The sequence below is a fragment of the Solanum stenotomum genome, chromosome 10 (assembly GCF_019186545.1).
Source record: "Solanum stenotomum isolate F172 chromosome 10, ASM1918654v1, whole genome shotgun sequence".
Taxonomy (NCBI): Eukaryota; Viridiplantae; Streptophyta; class Magnoliopsida; order Solanales; family Solanaceae; genus Solanum; species Solanum stenotomum.
Window position 1 is genome coordinate 54,640,092 of NC_064291.1, and position 18,957 is coordinate 54,659,048.

At 29.9% G+C, this 18,957-nt stretch overlaps 2 protein-coding genes and 1 non-coding gene across 3 annotated transcripts; all 3 read right to left on the reverse strand.

Moving 5' to 3' along the window:
- Positions 1-6,980: 6,980 nt before the first annotated feature.
- LOC125841800 (molybdenum cofactor sulfurase-like) lies at positions 6,981-8,972 on the reverse strand. Its single transcript, XM_049520972.1, has one exon. The coding sequence runs from the start codon at positions 8,822-8,824 to the stop codon at positions 6,998-7,000; it is 1,827 nt and encodes a 608-aa protein (XP_049376929.1). The 5' UTR covers positions 8,825-8,972; the 3' UTR covers positions 6,981-6,997.
- A 2,129-nt stretch (positions 8,973-11,101) lies between these two features.
- TRNAL-AAG (transfer RNA leucine (anticodon AAG)) lies at positions 11,102-11,182 on the reverse strand. The gene has a single exon. It is a non-coding gene; the product is annotated as a tRNA-Leu (tRNA).
- Positions 11,183-12,879: 1,697 nt separating this feature from the next.
- On the reverse strand, positions 12,880-17,464 carry LOC125842090 (protein HOTHEAD). The gene is made up of 5 exons (XM_049521295.1): positions 17,154-17,464; positions 15,937-16,578; positions 15,006-15,397; positions 13,787-14,352; positions 12,880-13,106 (listed from the first exon to the last, which is right to left on the reverse strand). The coding sequence occupies exons 1-5, from the start codon at positions 17,224-17,226 to the stop codon at positions 13,049-13,051; spliced, it is 1,731 nt and encodes a 576-aa protein (XP_049377252.1). The 5' UTR covers positions 17,227-17,464; the 3' UTR covers positions 12,880-13,048.
- Between the last annotated feature and the right edge of the window lie 1,493 nt (positions 17,465-18,957).

Consider the following 18,957-nt stretch of genomic DNA (forward strand, 5'->3'; position numbering starts at 1 on the left):
TGCTCATTAGTCAATGATAGTATAAGAGTATATATTATACTCTTATAGTATCATTGACTAATGAGTAATTTCTGAACAAAAAACCTTAATGATACCATTACATTATATATATACTGATTTAGTATCAATTAAGCAAAAGTACCAATACAATATATGATACTCATTTAGTATCAGCTAAGCGAAATTAGTCGAGAGTATATAGTATAATTATTTAGTGGAATATGATTAAAAATGTTTGTAATTATTTTACCTTTATGGGATCTTTACTTAGTTTCCCCTTTATAAACTGCGAATTTGAGCGCATTAGTACTTGTTTTCTCATGTATTTGATGGTAGGTATTAGTTAGAACCAAAATATAATTAGAAAATCGGAGAATGTAATGTGTACTTAGACCTTAAATTAATCAAGTATTTGATGGTATGCACTATTTAGAAGTACTAACTTAGAACTAAAGTATTATATGAAAATATTGATACTGTATACTCTCTTTATTTTAATTTATGCGACACATTTCAGATTTTGAGATTCAACCAAATTTATTTGACCATAAATTTTTTTTTATATCTTTTAAATATGTTGAATTATCAATTATTGTGACTTATAATACTTTTTACGTAGTTTTAAAATATATAAATTTCATTTCAAAAACGTTGAAGATTTCATATGTAAATTTTTTGTCAAACTTAAATTATTTGACTCTCATAAAACGAAAAATATTGTGGGAGTATTTCATATAAATGATTTTCTTATATTTACGGACTTTGCCATTCCAGATCATATCAAAGAACGGTATCATTTTTGTCAAAGATAAAGTCATTTGTCTTTTTAAATTGTCATGTGACTTGAGAATCTACTGATATTGCATCATTTTTGACAATTACTTACCAATCCATTAAAATTTATTTTTCTATGATAATAAATTTATTTTACTAACTCTATATATAATATGATAAGAGAAATTAAATTAAACTAAACATTAATATGTTATATTACTTATTATTAAGTCCTCTAAAATTTAAGTAAGAGTGATAATAATAAAATAAAATAAAATAAACAATAGAATAAATATTTAATTGAAAAATTAGTATAGACAATTTTAAACTTTATAGGAAACATAAAATAATTAAATTAATCTCAAAATGTCTACTATAAGTTTTTGCTTTAAGTCTTCGCAATTAGACAAAACTGATCAACTTTTTTTTATGCAGCAACCATTAGCTTATATACGAGCGCTTTGATAATTTTTTTTCTATTTACATATCAAATATAAAAAAAAAAAAAAAAAAAAAAAAAAATTATTTATCTTCTGATAAATATTTTTATTCATACCGAACATAACCTAAACATTATTTGAAACAATATAAAGTGGGCACGAGTAATCTTTCTGCCATTTTGGGGACATATTGGCTTTTTCTATAAAAGAAAGATGAGACCCCTATACATAGTGAATATTATTGACATTATATATATATAGGTAAGGGCGGAGTTATGGTGGTGTCAGAGTTTTCAGTTGAACATTTTTCATCAAAAAATTACTTTATATATATAGATCAAATTTTATTTTATATTGATATATGTATTATCTTGGACATCCTCAAAACAACAAAACTTCCACGGTGCCCAAATTTGAATCTGTGTCTGCATTTTATTTTTTTTTATGCTTAAAACCTATAAGATAATGCAAGCAGCTCGGTGGCAATTAGGTGTAGAGTATGCAAGATTGAATCCTTATAGGATTTTTTTTTTTATTTGTTTGAATACCTTTCGTGAAATTTTTTGCTATGCAATTGCTTTTAAGTCTTATTTTCCTTTTTTTGGACCAGAATTGATTTCACCTTTAGTATCTTTATTTAAGTTATCCTTTGATTATAAAATTTGATTAAATCTTAAAATCTAATATCATTTTAGAGATATTTTTAAAGTTCCATAGCCTATATATATATTTGTTAGAAACAGTAAAAAAATATACGATATATAACAAGAGTTCTTCTTTAACAATAAACCAACACAAATTAAAGGTCATAAATGCAAGCTACCAACCAAGATCATCGAGTCAATGAATAAAATATACTCCATTTGTCCCTAATTACTTGTCCACTTTTTTTTTTATAGTTATCTTTAATTGCTTGTCCATTCTGACAAATCAAGAAAGGACAATTTTTTTTTTACCTATTATACCCTCAATTAAATGACTAATTACTTTGAAAAATATAAATTTTTTCATCAACTTCATAATTAATAGGGGTAAAATGGTTAACTCACTATATCATTAATCGTTTTCTTAATATGTGTGTGTCAATTCAAAAATAGACAAGTAATTAGGGACGGAGGGAGTACAAGTAATATATATAATATATTATAAAAGTGAAAATTAATTAATAATTAAGGAAAGTCTAACAGTACAATTAAGTTGTATGTTCTGTTGCAACATTCTTCTATGGTATTCTCATTAAATTTTTGGTACTCATAAGCTCCACATCGTTTGAAATTAAAAAAAAAATCCTAGAAATGTTGATTTTTTTTTATTAAAGGAAATAATCCAATGAATAATAATATTAATAAATTTTCAAATAAGAGAATTACACCATTCAAACTTAATTTAGAAAATCGACAAAGATTCTAAATTTGATTTTTATTATTAAAAAATTAATATATTCAATGTAATTTTACAATTTCTTCACGTGTCTTGCTATCCTTAGCCAAAATAATTTTCACGTGTAGGGTGGCTGACGGAAAAGAAACGAGGGAGGTGCTAATAATACTGCTGACAGCCAAAACTGACCCCATTTTATTAAGTGCATACAGGAGGATACTTCAAACAAAGACCTGATGGAGTACTATAATATTAAAAATAAAATTCAAATTTGGTGTCAAAATCAATACAGAATTGCAGATCAATGGAGTACAGTGGGACCGAAGGAGCGGAGCTAGATAGAGGCAATATATTTATCTATTCGATAAGAAAGTTATATATTATATATATATATATATATATATATATATACATTACGGAAATGGGTCAAAATTGCCCCCGAACTATATGAAATAGACCATTTATACCCTTCATTACATTTGGGATAAAAAATGCCCCTACTGTTATCCTAAGAGACCACAAATACCCTCAAGAGTTAACACCCCTAATTTTTGTTGACATGGCAAGCCACGTGGGACTACTCCTTCCACCTAAGCGTTGCCAACTAGGATTCACTACAAAAGAACTAGACCTTTAGCGGCAACAACAGTCGCCACAAAAGTCCAGAAAATCGTCACTAAAAGTTTTTAACATTAAATTCTAATTTTGTGTTTTTTTTCTTCATTATTTTTAAAAAACCAAATATGATATCGATTAAGTAGGAGTTTGAAGCACTATATAATTTATTTTTATGTCATATGTAAATGTATAAAATGTACAATGATGCATTATATATATATAGTAGGAGATTTGAATCGAGAAGTAATTTTGATTATTTTTCGTAATAATATTGGATGTTTTTAATATGGATATTGCAAGTTATTTATTTTAGAAAATTAGGTCGCAATCAAAAATTAATTATCATATTTTTTTTGTTGAAAAAATAGGTTTTACTAGCGAATGATTGTTGGAGCCCTAGTCGCCACTAAAAATCACTCATAACCTTTAGTGGCAATATTTTGGGATTTTGTGGCGACTTTGTCGCCACTAAAAGTCAAGTTCTTTTGTAGTGAATCTTAGTTGGCAATGCTTAGGTGGAAGGATTAGTTCCATGTGGCTTGCCACGTCACTAAAAAATTAGGGTGTTAACTCTTGAGGGTATTTGTGGTCTCTTGTGATAACTGCGGGGATATTTTTGATCCCAAAATGTAATGGAGGGTATAAGTGGTCTATTTCGCATAGTTCAAGGGCAATTTTGACCCTTTTCCGTATAAATTAAGATACATTTACTTCTTCGTATTTTAAACGTTTTAATAAAAATTACGACTCTGTTATTGATTACGACAAGAAAAAGTCAAGTTCATTCAAAGCGTAAGAGGCTACTATTTTCTGAATTCCCATTTAATGAGTTTTACTTCTTACTTCGAATCGATGTGTCAAATATACATGTGTTGCATTAAATTTAGGTGAAGTAAAATGAGTTGAATTAATAAATATACGGAATGATAAGTTGTTAAAATGTTCAATTAGGCTAAGATGAGATTTCCTTAATTAGTGATAAGTAAGAAATTTTATGTTCCTTAAAGGATTCTATACTTTTATTGCTTCAAGTATTTGATAGAGTTTTAAGATAACTTCTTTTTCCAAATATACTTTATTTTTCGAGTGTCAATTAATTTTTTTATTTTAGATGAATTCGATCATGATACATCAATTAAGTAGTCCTATAAATTATAGCCCTCATATATAGTCAGAAATTTTGACTTTAAATTTTGAAATATAAAATTATTTTTATCAAAAACCCTTTTATTTTCTATTATAAAATTATTTAACATAAATTTAAATTAATCGAACGTGTAAAAAGCTATATTCTAACTAAGGGGTGATTTTAGTTGAGATTCAATGACTTTTTTATCACAAGCTCAAAGAGGGAAATCGCACGTGGAATAGCACATAACTTTGTCATGACCTTTTAGGCTTATAGATATTGGATGTAATAATAAAGAGAGCCTTTTAGGCTTATAGATATTGGATGTAATAATAAAGAGAATATTTAATTCCTTCTTGATTTGACAAAATATAATATTTTAAATATCCAACTTGCATTGTGATAAACAATGAAGTCCTTTTTATTTGGAAAAAAAAGAGAGTATAAAAGTCCATTAATTTGTTATTTTTTCCTTCAATCGTATTTCAATTATTGACAGTCTTAAAAACACTACCATCGATCACCCTTGATCTGTCAAATAACATAGTAAGTGGTCTCAATGACACTAATAAACAACCGAGAGAAGTATTGGAATCACCCCTAAACTTGGCGAGAATTTAGGAATGTATTCCATTCATGTTACAAGATCGATAGTATATTTAGGTCCAGTTTGTCAAATAAATTAATATTTTTAATACTATCAATAGTTCAGAAATAAAACTAATAATTCGTGCTTAGTTTAGAAGTGTTCTCGATATTATTTTCTTTTTTTCCTTTCACCAACTTAGTGAACATTCAAGATTAAAATAAGAAGGAAAATTTGCAAGCCAAAAAATAAAGCCGCCATGGAGGCAACTTAAAGTAAATTTTCCAACTGAAATTCACGTTTCTCAGACTTTTTAAGTAAGCCATGTCGGCTCACTCTTAGTAATGCCGTAAAAAAACAGAAGCATACCTTAAAATTTTTAATAATCAAAAATATTTGTTTCCGTATACTAAAGTCAAAATCATTTATTTAAGTATATATAGAGAGAGAATAGATATTAAATCTTTTTAATTTACCTTCTTAACGTGTATTTGTTTATATTTTAAATCTTTTTAGTAAAAATTCTGATTTCGTCACAATGACAGGAGAATTGAAAATTTTATATTGCTAGTGGCAATATTGTCACGATTCATAATCTTTTAAATTCAATTCTTTATCGCGTTGATTTGGAAAAATAATAACTACTATAAAAAAGTCGTCATTTTGAAGTGATGACCTTTCTCTAGATCTGCTTGGTAGTAGGTAAGATTCGAATAATTCGAGCTTAGAATATTTTAATATTTTTATTGAAATGTGTGCTAACTTTGAGGTGTAAAAATTACTAGCATTTAAAGCGTCCCTTAATTATTTTACTTAAAATATCCCTCCATTTATTTTACTTTCCCAAATTTAACTTGTTAAACTCATTAAAAAACAAATGTGAATAACAAAAAATTACTTTGCTATTTTATTTTTAATTTAATAGGCGGATTCATTACTTGTAAATCTATAACAATCCAATAAATTGGATTGTAATATGTTACTATTCCATCTAAAAATTTAAGTTATCAAAAAGACGTACATATTTATCAATTCATTATTTAAAATATATCTTCACATGTACAATATTTTTTTTTTTGAGTCAAATATATACATACCATATACATCTATACTATAATCTTTGTATAAATTATAGGAACCACATATTATAAGTATTAAATAACATTCTATCCCTTCTAGTTTTCTATTTACCAAAAATCCCTTAAAAGTGATGTTTGCGGGATACATAGCGTTGTGCACGGGATACATAGCGTTTGATACATTCCACATAGCGGGATACATAGCGTTGTGCACGGGATACATAGCGTTTGATACATTCCACATAGCGGGATACATAGCTTTGTGCACGGGATACATGCGGGATACATAGGCAATTAAGGGATTTTTGAAATTTTTGAAATAAGTAGGGATAAATGGATATTAAGGTAAGTAAAGGAGTGTAGTTAAGTAATTTGTCTATAATCTTTTACAAATGTTATGGGTACAAAACCACTGGGCTTAGATCACATAACGGCCCAAATGGTAGTTTAACATATTTTGTTACACATGGACCCAACTATTGGACTGCCCAAGCTGGATTTTTCCACTCGATGAGTCACAAAAATAATTATTTAACTACCGGACTTGTCCTTTAAATAGAGTAGTCTTTAATTTCTGCCCATCATATAAAATGATATTTAATTTCCATCCATAGAAATCGAACTTATATCTTATGAAAGGATATTATGATGCGAAAATATGAACTTATAACTCACGAAAAAGTGAAAAGACCAAAGTGCAAAACGACCCTTCAAAAATGGAATCTCTCCATATGTTACTTGAAAGATATCATATATAATTTCACTAAAGTTGGAAGGATAATATCTAAAAGTCTTTCCCATCTTTTGCTCGACTCTTCATAAATACCATAAGGTGCATCTCGATTCCTTCATATTAGTGCACCTTAAACACGAATAAGATATCATATTTTGGAGAGTCGAGCAACATAGTCTGCAAAACAAATGATAGGAAAAAAGAAGATAAAAAGAATCAATGTGGTAATTCCAGCAAAAATAAAAATAAAAATTCAATCTACACCTCAATAGTTGTTTGATTAAGTGCCTTATATCTCCATTTCTCTTTCTCTACAAAATCAGCATCCAAAAATCTAGCTATAAAACTCCATAACTTATACAAATCTTCAAAATTTGTCATCATCCCAATTGAAACACTAATAACTGATACACCAAAACTCAATTTCTCCTTCTTCTTCTTCTTCTTCTTCTTATTATTATTATAATTATCACCATCACAACTCTCCAAGATTGTGTTTTTTTCATCATCATACATTTTTGAAAACCATATATGCTTCAAAAATGCACAAGAAAGTGATATGTTGTGTCGATCCGCGAGCTTTTGAACTAGTGTTGGATCAATCTTTTGGCCTTTCCAATCAAACACATTGAATGCCACAGCTGGTCCTCTATTGAAATGTATCTTTGATCCATAGATTTTCACTAAAGGATGATGAATATCTTCAGTATGAGGATGTTGAAGACGCGTTAACGCGTTTATTAGCCAGTTTATAAGGTACCTTGCTCTGTTACTTGTTAGTATTAGGCCGAGTTTATCAGCATGATCTAATCCTCTGCATTCCAAGCTCGTAGTTGTCGTTGAAAGAGTCTTCTCGTTGGATTTGTTACCCCAATTCAGTATTTCGAATAATGTCTTTGGTTCTTGATCAGACATTTCTTCGAATTCTGAAACAGAGTTTTCTTGATTGTATTCTGATGAAATTGAAGAAGAGGAGTCGTTTTTGTGTTCAAATGATTTCGCGTCAACTGGAACAAGACGAATAATTCCCAAGCTAGTGGATGATTTGTTCAACTGTGATATTGTTGAGTTTTTCACGAACAAACCACAAAAACCAGAAGGATTTTCACCAAACACTTTGTAGAAATTGCAAATGAGAAAATCAGGTTGAAAAATCGACAAGCCTAATGTTTCCATGTCTTTGGGACCTAAAGCAGATGCTTCAAACACGACATGCCATCCGTTTTCTTGTGCAATATTCATCCATTGATACGAATATCTTGTTCCCGTTACTTTAGACTGAAGAGGGAAAACAAATAACCCCTGTTTCTTCTTGACACTAAGCGTTTTTCGCAGTTTTCTTGAATTGATTCTCAAATTAGGCCATGAGAACTCTGCTGATACCACTTTAGCCCCTTTTTTCTTAGCGTTATCGATCATCCCTTCCACTGCTTCATTTTCGTGATCGTAAACAGTAAGGAGGTTAGGATTAGACTCAAAGGGATAAGAGTCAGCCAAGAGCTTAAATGCAGAAGATTGGTTAGCTGTAAAGACCATTGAGTAGTCATGGTTAGAGAGATTCATGTATTTCATAATCCTTTTCCTCATTTTACGTTCTATATCCGATTCTTGCCCTCCGTAGAGCAATTGAGTAGTTAAACTCACTGACTTATACGAAATGTTAAAGAAAGGCTCGTTGTGAGTAGGAGGAGGAGGAGGTGGAGCGGATGATGAAGAGGCGATTGAATTGTGAATTGGATGAGATTTGATCATGTTCTGTTGTTGGTAGTAAGAAAAAAGGCCATTTCCAATGTAATCAAAACAAACATGTTTCGAAAGAGTGAGGTGATAATATTCGTTAGCTCGAATTTCATCAGCAAGATTAGTCTGACTGTAATGTGGATACACTTCTTGTAAGTTGGAAAATAGTTCTGCACAAGAAGGCAAACACTCATGGTTAGTGAATTGGGAATTTGGCTGGATGGATGAAGCTACTGCATCGATGAATTCGCGATGACAAGTGATGATTATGCCGATTTTAGAGGAGGGATTTTTTTCTCCATGGGAATTCTGGCAGCAAAGACAGTTGAAACAAGGTGATTGCATTCTTGATTTAGGATTCTTTTGGTCTTTTTCTTGGCCTTTTTGGTTTGTTGCAGCCTGCAGGAAGTTATGTGTAAACTAAATTGAGTTACTATTTAGACAAGTCTAGAGGGAAAAAAAATTGATCTGTCCTTCCCAACTTAGGTGTCTTAAGTTGTTAAATATGGTATCAGGGCTAGGCTCATCTCAATTTGTCGTTCACCGATGTTGGATCCCCATTATGAGTGTTCACACTCCAGTTGAGGTCTAGTCGTGCGGGGAGTGTTAAGAAGTTCCACAATGGTAAGGGATGAGAAGTTGGTCTCCTTATATGGACTTGGACAAACTTTTTTTACATGAACGAGCTTTTGGGTTGAGTTAGGTCGTGGTGTCATATCTTAACATTAATTGGATAGGACACGAAATTTAAGAAATAAATATATATTTTTGAATCTCGTGATCTTAAATCAAAGATGTGTGTAGTCCTTTTTGGAATGACCAAAAAGAAAGAAACACTTTTTTTTGGAACGATTAAAAAAATTGTAAGACAGTTAAATTGGAACGAAAGGAGTAATATGATTTGATCATTTCTATCTCAACTTACAATGACCTAACATGTGTTTCTCATAGGTCATTTAGTTCTATGTTGAAATTTAATTATTAGACTTGGTCAATCTGTGAATAGTCACTACATAAAATCATTACTTTTCTGATTAAATACTTGAAAGGGTCTTTAGTCTTGCCGATTAATACTAATCTTGACAGCTTAAATGCCTCAAAATTTCCATCAAAATAATCTTATAAGATTATATTAGCATCCAACAAAATGTGTGACCAACAGAGGTAGAGCCAGAATTTTTAGTTTATGACATATGAACATAAGATTCTACCAAAATTCATTTGATTTATGGATTTGACGCAATTATTTATACTTATTTAGTGAATTTCTCGATACATATACATATATGTATTAAATAAATCAGTAACGTGTACTCTAGGTCCGCCCCTGGTGTGGAAGTAGCTTGGAAAATTTTGGTGGAAATGTCGATTAGTATATGCAAAAAGAGCAAAAAAACAAGGATTTATGCTTTTTATAGTGGCCAGCACTATCAATCTATTTTCCATAGAAATTTCACTAGAATGTTTTTTTCTAAAAAAAATAAAAAAATTCTTGGACTTGTTGTTTAACGTGGTCACTTTTCATTCCAAAATTCTATGTTGTCTAGTTGCTTTCAATCACCATAGTACATTTATATCCCCACCAATAATGCTAGTTATTACATTTTCTAAGAAAATATCATTATTTTTTTGGTCAAGTTAGTTTTATAGAAGTTTCTTGAGATAGTGGTTCAAAATAAATGTGATCTAGTTATGTATATACGTTTATTTATTTAATTTTAATCGTATACATTGTTTAAACGAAGATTAAGTTTAATCTACAGAATTTGTTTTAAATCGTTTATGGTACTGAATTAAGATGCTATACAAAATATGTAAGTGGCAATTGACTATGCCTCAATTCAAATTAATTAGGGTTGAAAAAACTATCCAATAATATTATTAAAATTAAAAAGTGAGATAAACATATAGCTGTATTTTCATTCTTGCCGTTTGGGCGGTTGATACTATATAATATAATGCCAAGTTTCCTATGTACAAGAGTTACACTCTATAGACTTGATCAATACAAGAAATATTTTGTACACACAGCTAAGTGTGAGTTGTATGATCCAACTAGTATTTTAAAAAATATAACACTAATCAAGAAATTTATAATCGAGTTTTTTGACCAACAATAAAGTTATATAATCGAATCGCAGAATCAACTAGTGATGCTTGTGTTGCCTATATCACACTTCACCCCTGATGTATGATCCTTCTTCAAACTATATGTATACGCGAGATGTTTTCTGCACCAAAACCTTTACACAATTTTAGTTTTATCTTTGGGTACCTTGTGAAGAAGGAAATTGCTAGTTTTAATTTAGTATACCATAAATTTGAGTAGACTAAGTCAACTAGCAGGTTGTACAAGGCAAATATTGCATAACATATCAATAGGGTCATGTAAAGCTATCAATCTCTTTCAAGTCTAGCATGCATATGGTCAAAAAGTAGTTAAATCCTATTTGGTGTGTAGTGAGGTTGAAGTAGACAGTGCTAATGAAAAATCTAGTAATTAAATCGATTGGTAAATTATTCAAACAGAAATATGTAAATGAGAATAATTTGAAAGGTAAAATATATGGTAAATGTTAAAATTTTAAAAAAAATTATAAGCGAAAAATCAAAAAATAAATATGTTGAGAGTGGGATTTGAACCCACGCCCTTTCGGACCAGAACCTTAATCTGGCGCCTTAGACCAACTCGGCCATCTCAACATTTATTAGTACATATACCACGTATGTATATATTGTCAACATACATAAATCTCATTAGATAAAAAACCTATTACTTAAATACACTATGTAATTAGGTTAGTCACACAAACATGTCCAAGAATTATCAAATATTTGTAGGTTGTTAAACAATTTCAAGCTAGCAATTAAAACCCTTCAAAGCTCCAAAAACTAACAAATACTTTTAATGTTCGTTTCTAATTAATTATTTTGACCTCGTACTTCAGATTAAATTATATAATTTGAAATGAATAAAGTAATAGAGTAAAACGTATTTACATTATTCTCATGTATATAAATTACCAAATGATATATATGAATAGAAGTAAACTCATGAAAAGATCCTATTTATGCTAATTAATTAATCAAACGATAAACCATACCAACAATAAATAAATAAATCACCCAACATAAAGATCGTCGATTGAGCCACCCTTTATTATGCCAATTGGAATGCATTTTCATAATTCTTCTTCTTCTCATCATATAAACATAATTAAGCAGAAGCAATCATAGGGCTACTCTCCTTTGGCAGATTATATTTATAATCATATATCTGCCAAATGGAGAACTGCCCTACAACTGCTTCACTTAATAAGTATACCAACAATAATATATTCAGTACAATCTTATAAATGAGAAATGTACACATGTTATACTTCTACCTCATAGAGATAGTCAGACAGAGATTATTTCCGATCGAATTTGAATGTTTTATTTGAACCACCTCATGGAAATGATGAGACAAATTTATAGGGATATACAACACTTAGTGGCTGCACTAATGAAATTGGATATGCCATTGAATTATGCCACAATAATGAAGGATATTTTCTTATGATGCCTCCTACTTTTGAGTCCATGTCATGCAAATTATCTAGAGATGATCATGATCTTTCTCTTTATAAATCTCCAATGTTAATTTAGATTCCAGGTACCATGATCTTATACTATTAATATTGACAATATAATATAATTAAATAGTAATAGAAAATGTATATTCACTCTTTAAAATTTTAAATGAGATGATCATATACTTCAATACTTGAAATATTTCTCTCTGAACAAATTTAATTATACAAAACACTATTTTTATATCATCTGGCCACCTTATTAATTTACCGGTTGTAAGAGGTATTAATTTATTTTATTTTTCAAGATCACAAATCTCACATTTAATAATATGTATATAACTTAAATTATTTACGGAATATATAAAGAGGGATAGCATTCCCTTTAACAGAGCAGAGATGCTTTAATTAGGAGTAGGTGGCAAACAATCTTTTGCTCTTTTGAGGAATATCCTTTGTAATATACTTTCTCCACACTCAAATATATCTATATTTCCTATTCTTGATCGTACACTAAAATACTTGTAGCTAATATAATTTTTTATAATCTATCGCTAATAACATTATTGATGAATTTTTATGATTTAATTAGAGAGTTGTTCATCGATAATTAATTCTTGTTTATTTAGTAGTAAAAATGTGATCTTTCAATAGAGTCCATCAGAAATTGGCTAGTCAGAAATATCTTTTCAGACGGTATTTCAACAAAAATGTTCATTGAAAATTTATGTAAAGGCGAATTTAAGATTTTGAATAAATTATTACGTCGATATGAAAGATTTGAGTTGAAAGAATGAAAATAATAGCTCAGAATTCATTCTATATTCTCCAGATCAATAATTAAACACAAAACATATTATTACTGAAATTATTGGGATTATTATTACAGAGAATGAAGTCAATTTAGATCAGTGGTATTATATATTCTTGATTAATCCACTCTCACTCATAAACAAAAGGAAACAAAAGAAGAAGAAACGAATTTATGATCAATTAATTAATGATTTGACTCCTCTTTAGCAAGCCTCTCATTCACTATCCTTACTCCCATATACCTGCACATTTTCCAAATAAATAAATAAATAATTTAGTAATCATCACATCTTAATTTCAACAACTTATAGGACTTTGGTATATAGTTTAGTTATTTTTTTATTCCTCCGTCTCTATTAATCTGGTGGTATTAGATTGAACTCAAAAATTTTAAAAGAAAGATTTTCTTTTTCCGACCAACAAATTATGATATAAAATTTATATAGTCATAAATCGTCTCAATAAGTATAAAATGAGATGTTAAAAATTAACTTGTTAATAAATATAAAAAATATATCATTCTTTTTCTGCAAAAAGAAGAAGAAGACAGTCTGGTGCACGAAATATTCCGTGTTCATGCAGAATTCAGGGAAGATCCACACCTCAATTAAGTCGTATAATATATAGAATCAACCTTGATGCAAGCATCAATGATTGATTCCACGACTCGAACTAGTGACCTACAGATCACGTGGAAACAACTTTATTGTTGCTCCAAGTTTCCTTTTCAAATGTGTCATACTCTTTCTAACTGACTAAAAAAAGTGGCTCAAACCGGTGACCTATAGATCACAACGGAGATAACTTCACTATTAACTCCACGGTTCCCTTTCAAAGACGTCACACTCTTTTAAACAGACTAAAACGAAAAAAAGAGTCATATAAATTAGAACAGAAGGAGTATAAATTAGTAAATACTAACCTTCCAAGCATCATGACAGTGGCTTGAGGATTAGTACCAGGAGAATAATTAAAAGTTGAACCATCAATAACCCTCAAATTATCAACACCAATAACCTTATAATCTTGATCAATCACATTACCAACTTGACACCCTCCATGATAATGCCAAATTGTCATAACAGTATCTTTACAAAATTGTTCCAATGAGACTGAAATATTGTCATGTTTAGGCAATAAATTGACAGGGGCACTTGCAGTCAAATTAAGTAATGCTGGCAATGAAATTGAGTCATATCTGAATTGTGAAAAGGATTTGGACTCAATTATATTTTCTATAACTTTGAGTCCATTTACACATCTTTGTAAATCTTCTGGCTCTTTGAAGTAATTAAATGTTATTGATGGATTGTCATTCGGGTTCCGGGTTCGGAGCTCCAAATGTCCAGTGGATATTGGACCCATTATTTTTTCTAATATGAATCCTCCTCTAAATGCTGCTGCATCTAGTGCATTCATTGAATTTATTGCCTTTTCTAAGGCTTCTGGTGTTCTTTGCTTTGGTGGCACTGTTGATAGCTGTCCAATCTGAAAGCAAATGGCTATTTTTTAAATATTGTACTAAAATAAACATAAAAGACTATAATGAGCTTCACTTAGGCCCATTTAACATTAAGTTAGAGAAAGTTTGGGCCTCACAAGATTATACATACATTTTGTAGTATGTAGTATAACTTATGTATACCAATAATATACCATGTATTTTAACATGTCTTAATTTTTCATTATTAATAATCTTATTATAGTCTGTTTGACCAAAATTTTACTTATTTTGAAAAACATTTTAATTAGACGTTCTTTTTGACAAAGTATTTTCAAAGATTAACAGTTGTATTTGACTAATCAATTTGCAAAGCAAATTTGCTAATATTAGAACAATAATTTGTGCTTGACCAAGGTTCCAAAAGTGTTTCTAAGAAAAAGTTAAATCATTTTTTTGCCATTATATAGAAAGATTTCTATTGATACTATATTATAGACTACAACTTCAAATTAGAAAAGGATTTAACTTATATGTACCGATAATGTCTTAACTTTTATGATAAGTTACCAATCTTATTTTCCAGGTCACTACACCTATATATTACGAATGATAAACCGTATATATTAGATAGCTTGATACTCTAAAATATATGTATATCCTCAGTGTATATAAGTTAAAATCACGAGAAAAAATTTACCTTCGGGGAGAACATTCCATAATCACTCTGACTACTACGATAACCAGAGAAATTCTCGCCGGAGGCAGCTTCAATATAACTTCCAAATCTTGTAATACCCACAACTTGTATAAGAGAAACTTCAACAGGTACAGGTGATGGCACAAATATTGCATTCATTGGGTTATCCATCATCCTTTGTCCAACATTGGGCTGGTCCAATACAACTGTAATGTTATGGGCCTTTAAATGTTCTGATGGGCCTACACCACTTAACATTAACATTTGTGGGCTTCCAAGTGCCCCAGATGATACTATTACTTCATTCATTTCTCCTCTTCTTAAATATGCTTTGTGTTTTTTTCCTAATGCATCTCTAAATATTACACCATGAGCTTTTGGTCTTGATAATCCTGCACAAAGTTAATCAAGTACTACTTTATTAATCATAAATTAGAAAAAATAAAATGAACTTCATTAGTTAATCTCACGTAAACAATGTAACCATCTATCCTGACTTGACACGGAGTTTAAGAAAGATAAAATACTAACTTTTGAAACATATAGTCTAAAATAAGTCATAGTTGTTTGTGTGACTACAAATCATCTCATTAAGCGTAAAATATACATTTTAAAGTTAAATTATTGCTAATCTGACTAAATGATAAGTATGTCATATAAATTGCAATGGAGAGAGTATATTACACTTGATAAAATGTTCTTATAGTCATAGAATTGTCATGACATATTTAAGTATACTTTTGATACGTGTCAAAAGTCTAGCTTCCATAATGTCACTGACAATGTATACAGCCAATTGAGGGAGGGGTTTTTAGGGATCACAACCCTTTATCCATTTTTCTATCGTAATTTTATATTAAGTCAAACAGTATCACATAAATAAAACGAAATTCTAATTTCTTTTTCTTTATTTGCATGAGAATATACGTACCTCTAGTTTTGAACATGATTTTGTGAACGGTAGCATGCAAAAGTAGAGTAATTCCACTAGGGTTAGCATACTCAAGTAGATCGGCAGCCGTGTGCCGACGTCCGGCGGCATCGAAAATCGTTCCCCCAATTTTAGTTCCATTAATATGATCATACGTAAATCCATTGTACGGCACCACCCCTGACTCCACAAGACCGTCGCGCACGGCGGATTGCCACTGCCTCACCGGCGGCTGAAACGCCACTTTATTTTCCACCCAAACATACGATTCGTTCACCAGCTTTCCGTCCCATCCAACACTGCTCACATACTTGGGGCCGGCGCGTGAGTAAAATCCGGCGTTTAAACAACTTCCGCCGCCCAAAACGCGTGCACGCGCGTTGATTACACCGTCCTCGGAAATGAATCGCTGAGATGGCGATTTCGGTGAGAGATCGGAAAGTGCAGATCCGAATGTCGATAAATATGTGATATTAGGATTTCCGTAAGGCGAACCGCCGCGCTCTAGTAGAAGTACGTGGTACTTCTGAGAGAGCGTGGCGGCTAATGGGCAGCCGGCGGTGCCGCCGCCGATGATTATGTAGTCGTAATGCGATATCTCCGGTGCTGTAGTTGCTTGGCGCATAAATGAGTAATTTGGAGCTGCAAATTTATACAAAAAGAGTTTAAATTTTTGTAAATAAACAAAAATGAATTTAATTTTTATGCCATAAAAAAAACTTTAATTTTAAAATATTAAGTTGATTACGTTTATTTAACTTCAAAAATTATTTAACGGACAGAGTAAATTAAGGAATGATATAAAAAAGATTTACACAATCAAATTACTTTTACAATAATTACAAGTAATTAGCTTGCTACAATACTGCAAGTTAAACTACATTTTAACAATGTAAAAGAAAAGTTTTAAGTTTTAACCGATAATGTATATATATAAACTTAAATTATAGGTTAAATTACATTAATAATATAAAAATTCTTTACATTACTAGTATACATAAAGTTAACTTACACAAAAACATAAATTCTTACTTTTCGATTTAACTTGAATTAATATGTTAATACGCTAGAAATTCCTACTAACCAAACAGAAAATAAGTGTTCACTTACTACTAAAGCGTTGTCACACCTCTGCTTTTTTTAACATAACGAAATTTATCAATCATTATATTTTTATGGAATTGCGAAATTACTATAAGGGGTAAGAATTTGTTTACCTTTTTCAGAAGAACAAAATCCATGAAAGAGGAATATTCCAAGAAGAGCAGCAATAATCAAATCAAACTTCATTGTGTTTAATTAATTTAATATCTTTAATGATGATAAGATTGATGGAAAAGTAGAAAGAAAAAAAGATGTTATATAGTAAAATTCAAACAATTTGGACGGCAATAAATTTGGAAAACACAAAATGTTCCTTGGTAGAATTTTCAGTATATATTTTTAAGGAACAAGAAAATGCAGGAATTGTGAATTCTTGAATATTTGGAGAAAGAAGTAGAACTATATAATAGTGATTTGGAGAATTTATTTAAAGGAACAAAGAAAGTGACTAGTTAGGTCCAAAAAGATATGTGTATAATTGGAAAAAAGAAAAAAAAACTATATATTATAAGTACTATTTTATTTATTATGGTAGTAGATAAGGCAAGGGAGAGGGGGAGAAGGTAGTTGAAGATTTTAATTAAATAGGAAACATCTTTTTCTCTTTTATTTTCTGTCACATAATACACATTTGTGTGAGGGACATTATAGTTATAATAATTATTGAGAAAGTTTAGATATTATAAAATTTGGATTTAATATAATGTGAGGGGGATTAAACTAACTCATAAAATTTTGGCTCTATCAAATCTATTTAGGTTTGGACAGGTTAATGACCTGTTGATATACAATTTAGATTGATCTATATAAGAAACTTTGTTTAAATATTTTTAAAATAATATCTTTTATTTATTATATTATATATAGTCATAATATAAGAAAAAAAATGGTTTTATTAAGTACTCAATTAAACAAATGATTTAAAACTTAGAATCTATTTAAATTGATTTATTTTAGGTGTTTTTAAGCCAAAGTAACTTGTAAGCACCTTTGTAATGTTTCAGTAGGATTCAAAAGGTGCTTATAAGCACTTATTTTTAAGTCAAAAGTTATAAGTTAAAGATATCTAACTTGCGACTTTTGGCTTATAAGATAGAAGCTATAAGCCCATTCGAACGGGCACGTAAGTACTAGGGGGGTTGAATTATGACCAAATATTTATCAATTTTAGATCAAGTAACTTTCGAGCGTGTCAATGATACTTTCATTTATTAACTCAGTTCATTTTAACATGCCTAATTTCAATTCAATCCGTCTATTTAATACCATTAATATTAATGTTGTGTCCACTTTATGAATCTTTAACTTGAACTATAGTCTCAATGATTATTTTTTATAAATAAATATACATGCACATATTTTTGCTTGACCATAGTAATTAGATTTCTACAACACATGTACATTGATTTTACTAATCTACTATATGAAGGTAGTATATAAGTTTTAGTTGTTAGCGTGGATTATAAATTTCTCTTATCAACCACGAAATAAGTAAACAAACAACTTTTACTATAAAAAAAATCATCAAGAATCTTATTTAATGACAAATTGGTGAGGATTATAAGAAAATCTCGTTCATTACAAGTTGTTATAATCGATGAATTTCATAACTAATTTTAAGTGTGATCTATGTAGGGTATATAGATAAGGGGTAGGTTTTATTGTTTTAATGAGATATTGTAACAACTGTTTTGAGTAGCTGAAGATTATAATGAGAGAAATTAAACTCACCAATATTTCCATGTAGACTAATTCATCTTCAACCACATAACTCAATCTCTCTCTATTTTGAGTTTGAGGTCACAATGCATTTATTAATTATTGTTCATATTTTATGTTTCAACCAACATTGTTTTTAAAGGTGTTTGGTGTTCGGCCAGTTTTCTCGTACCTCGACTAATTACACTCACCAAAAAG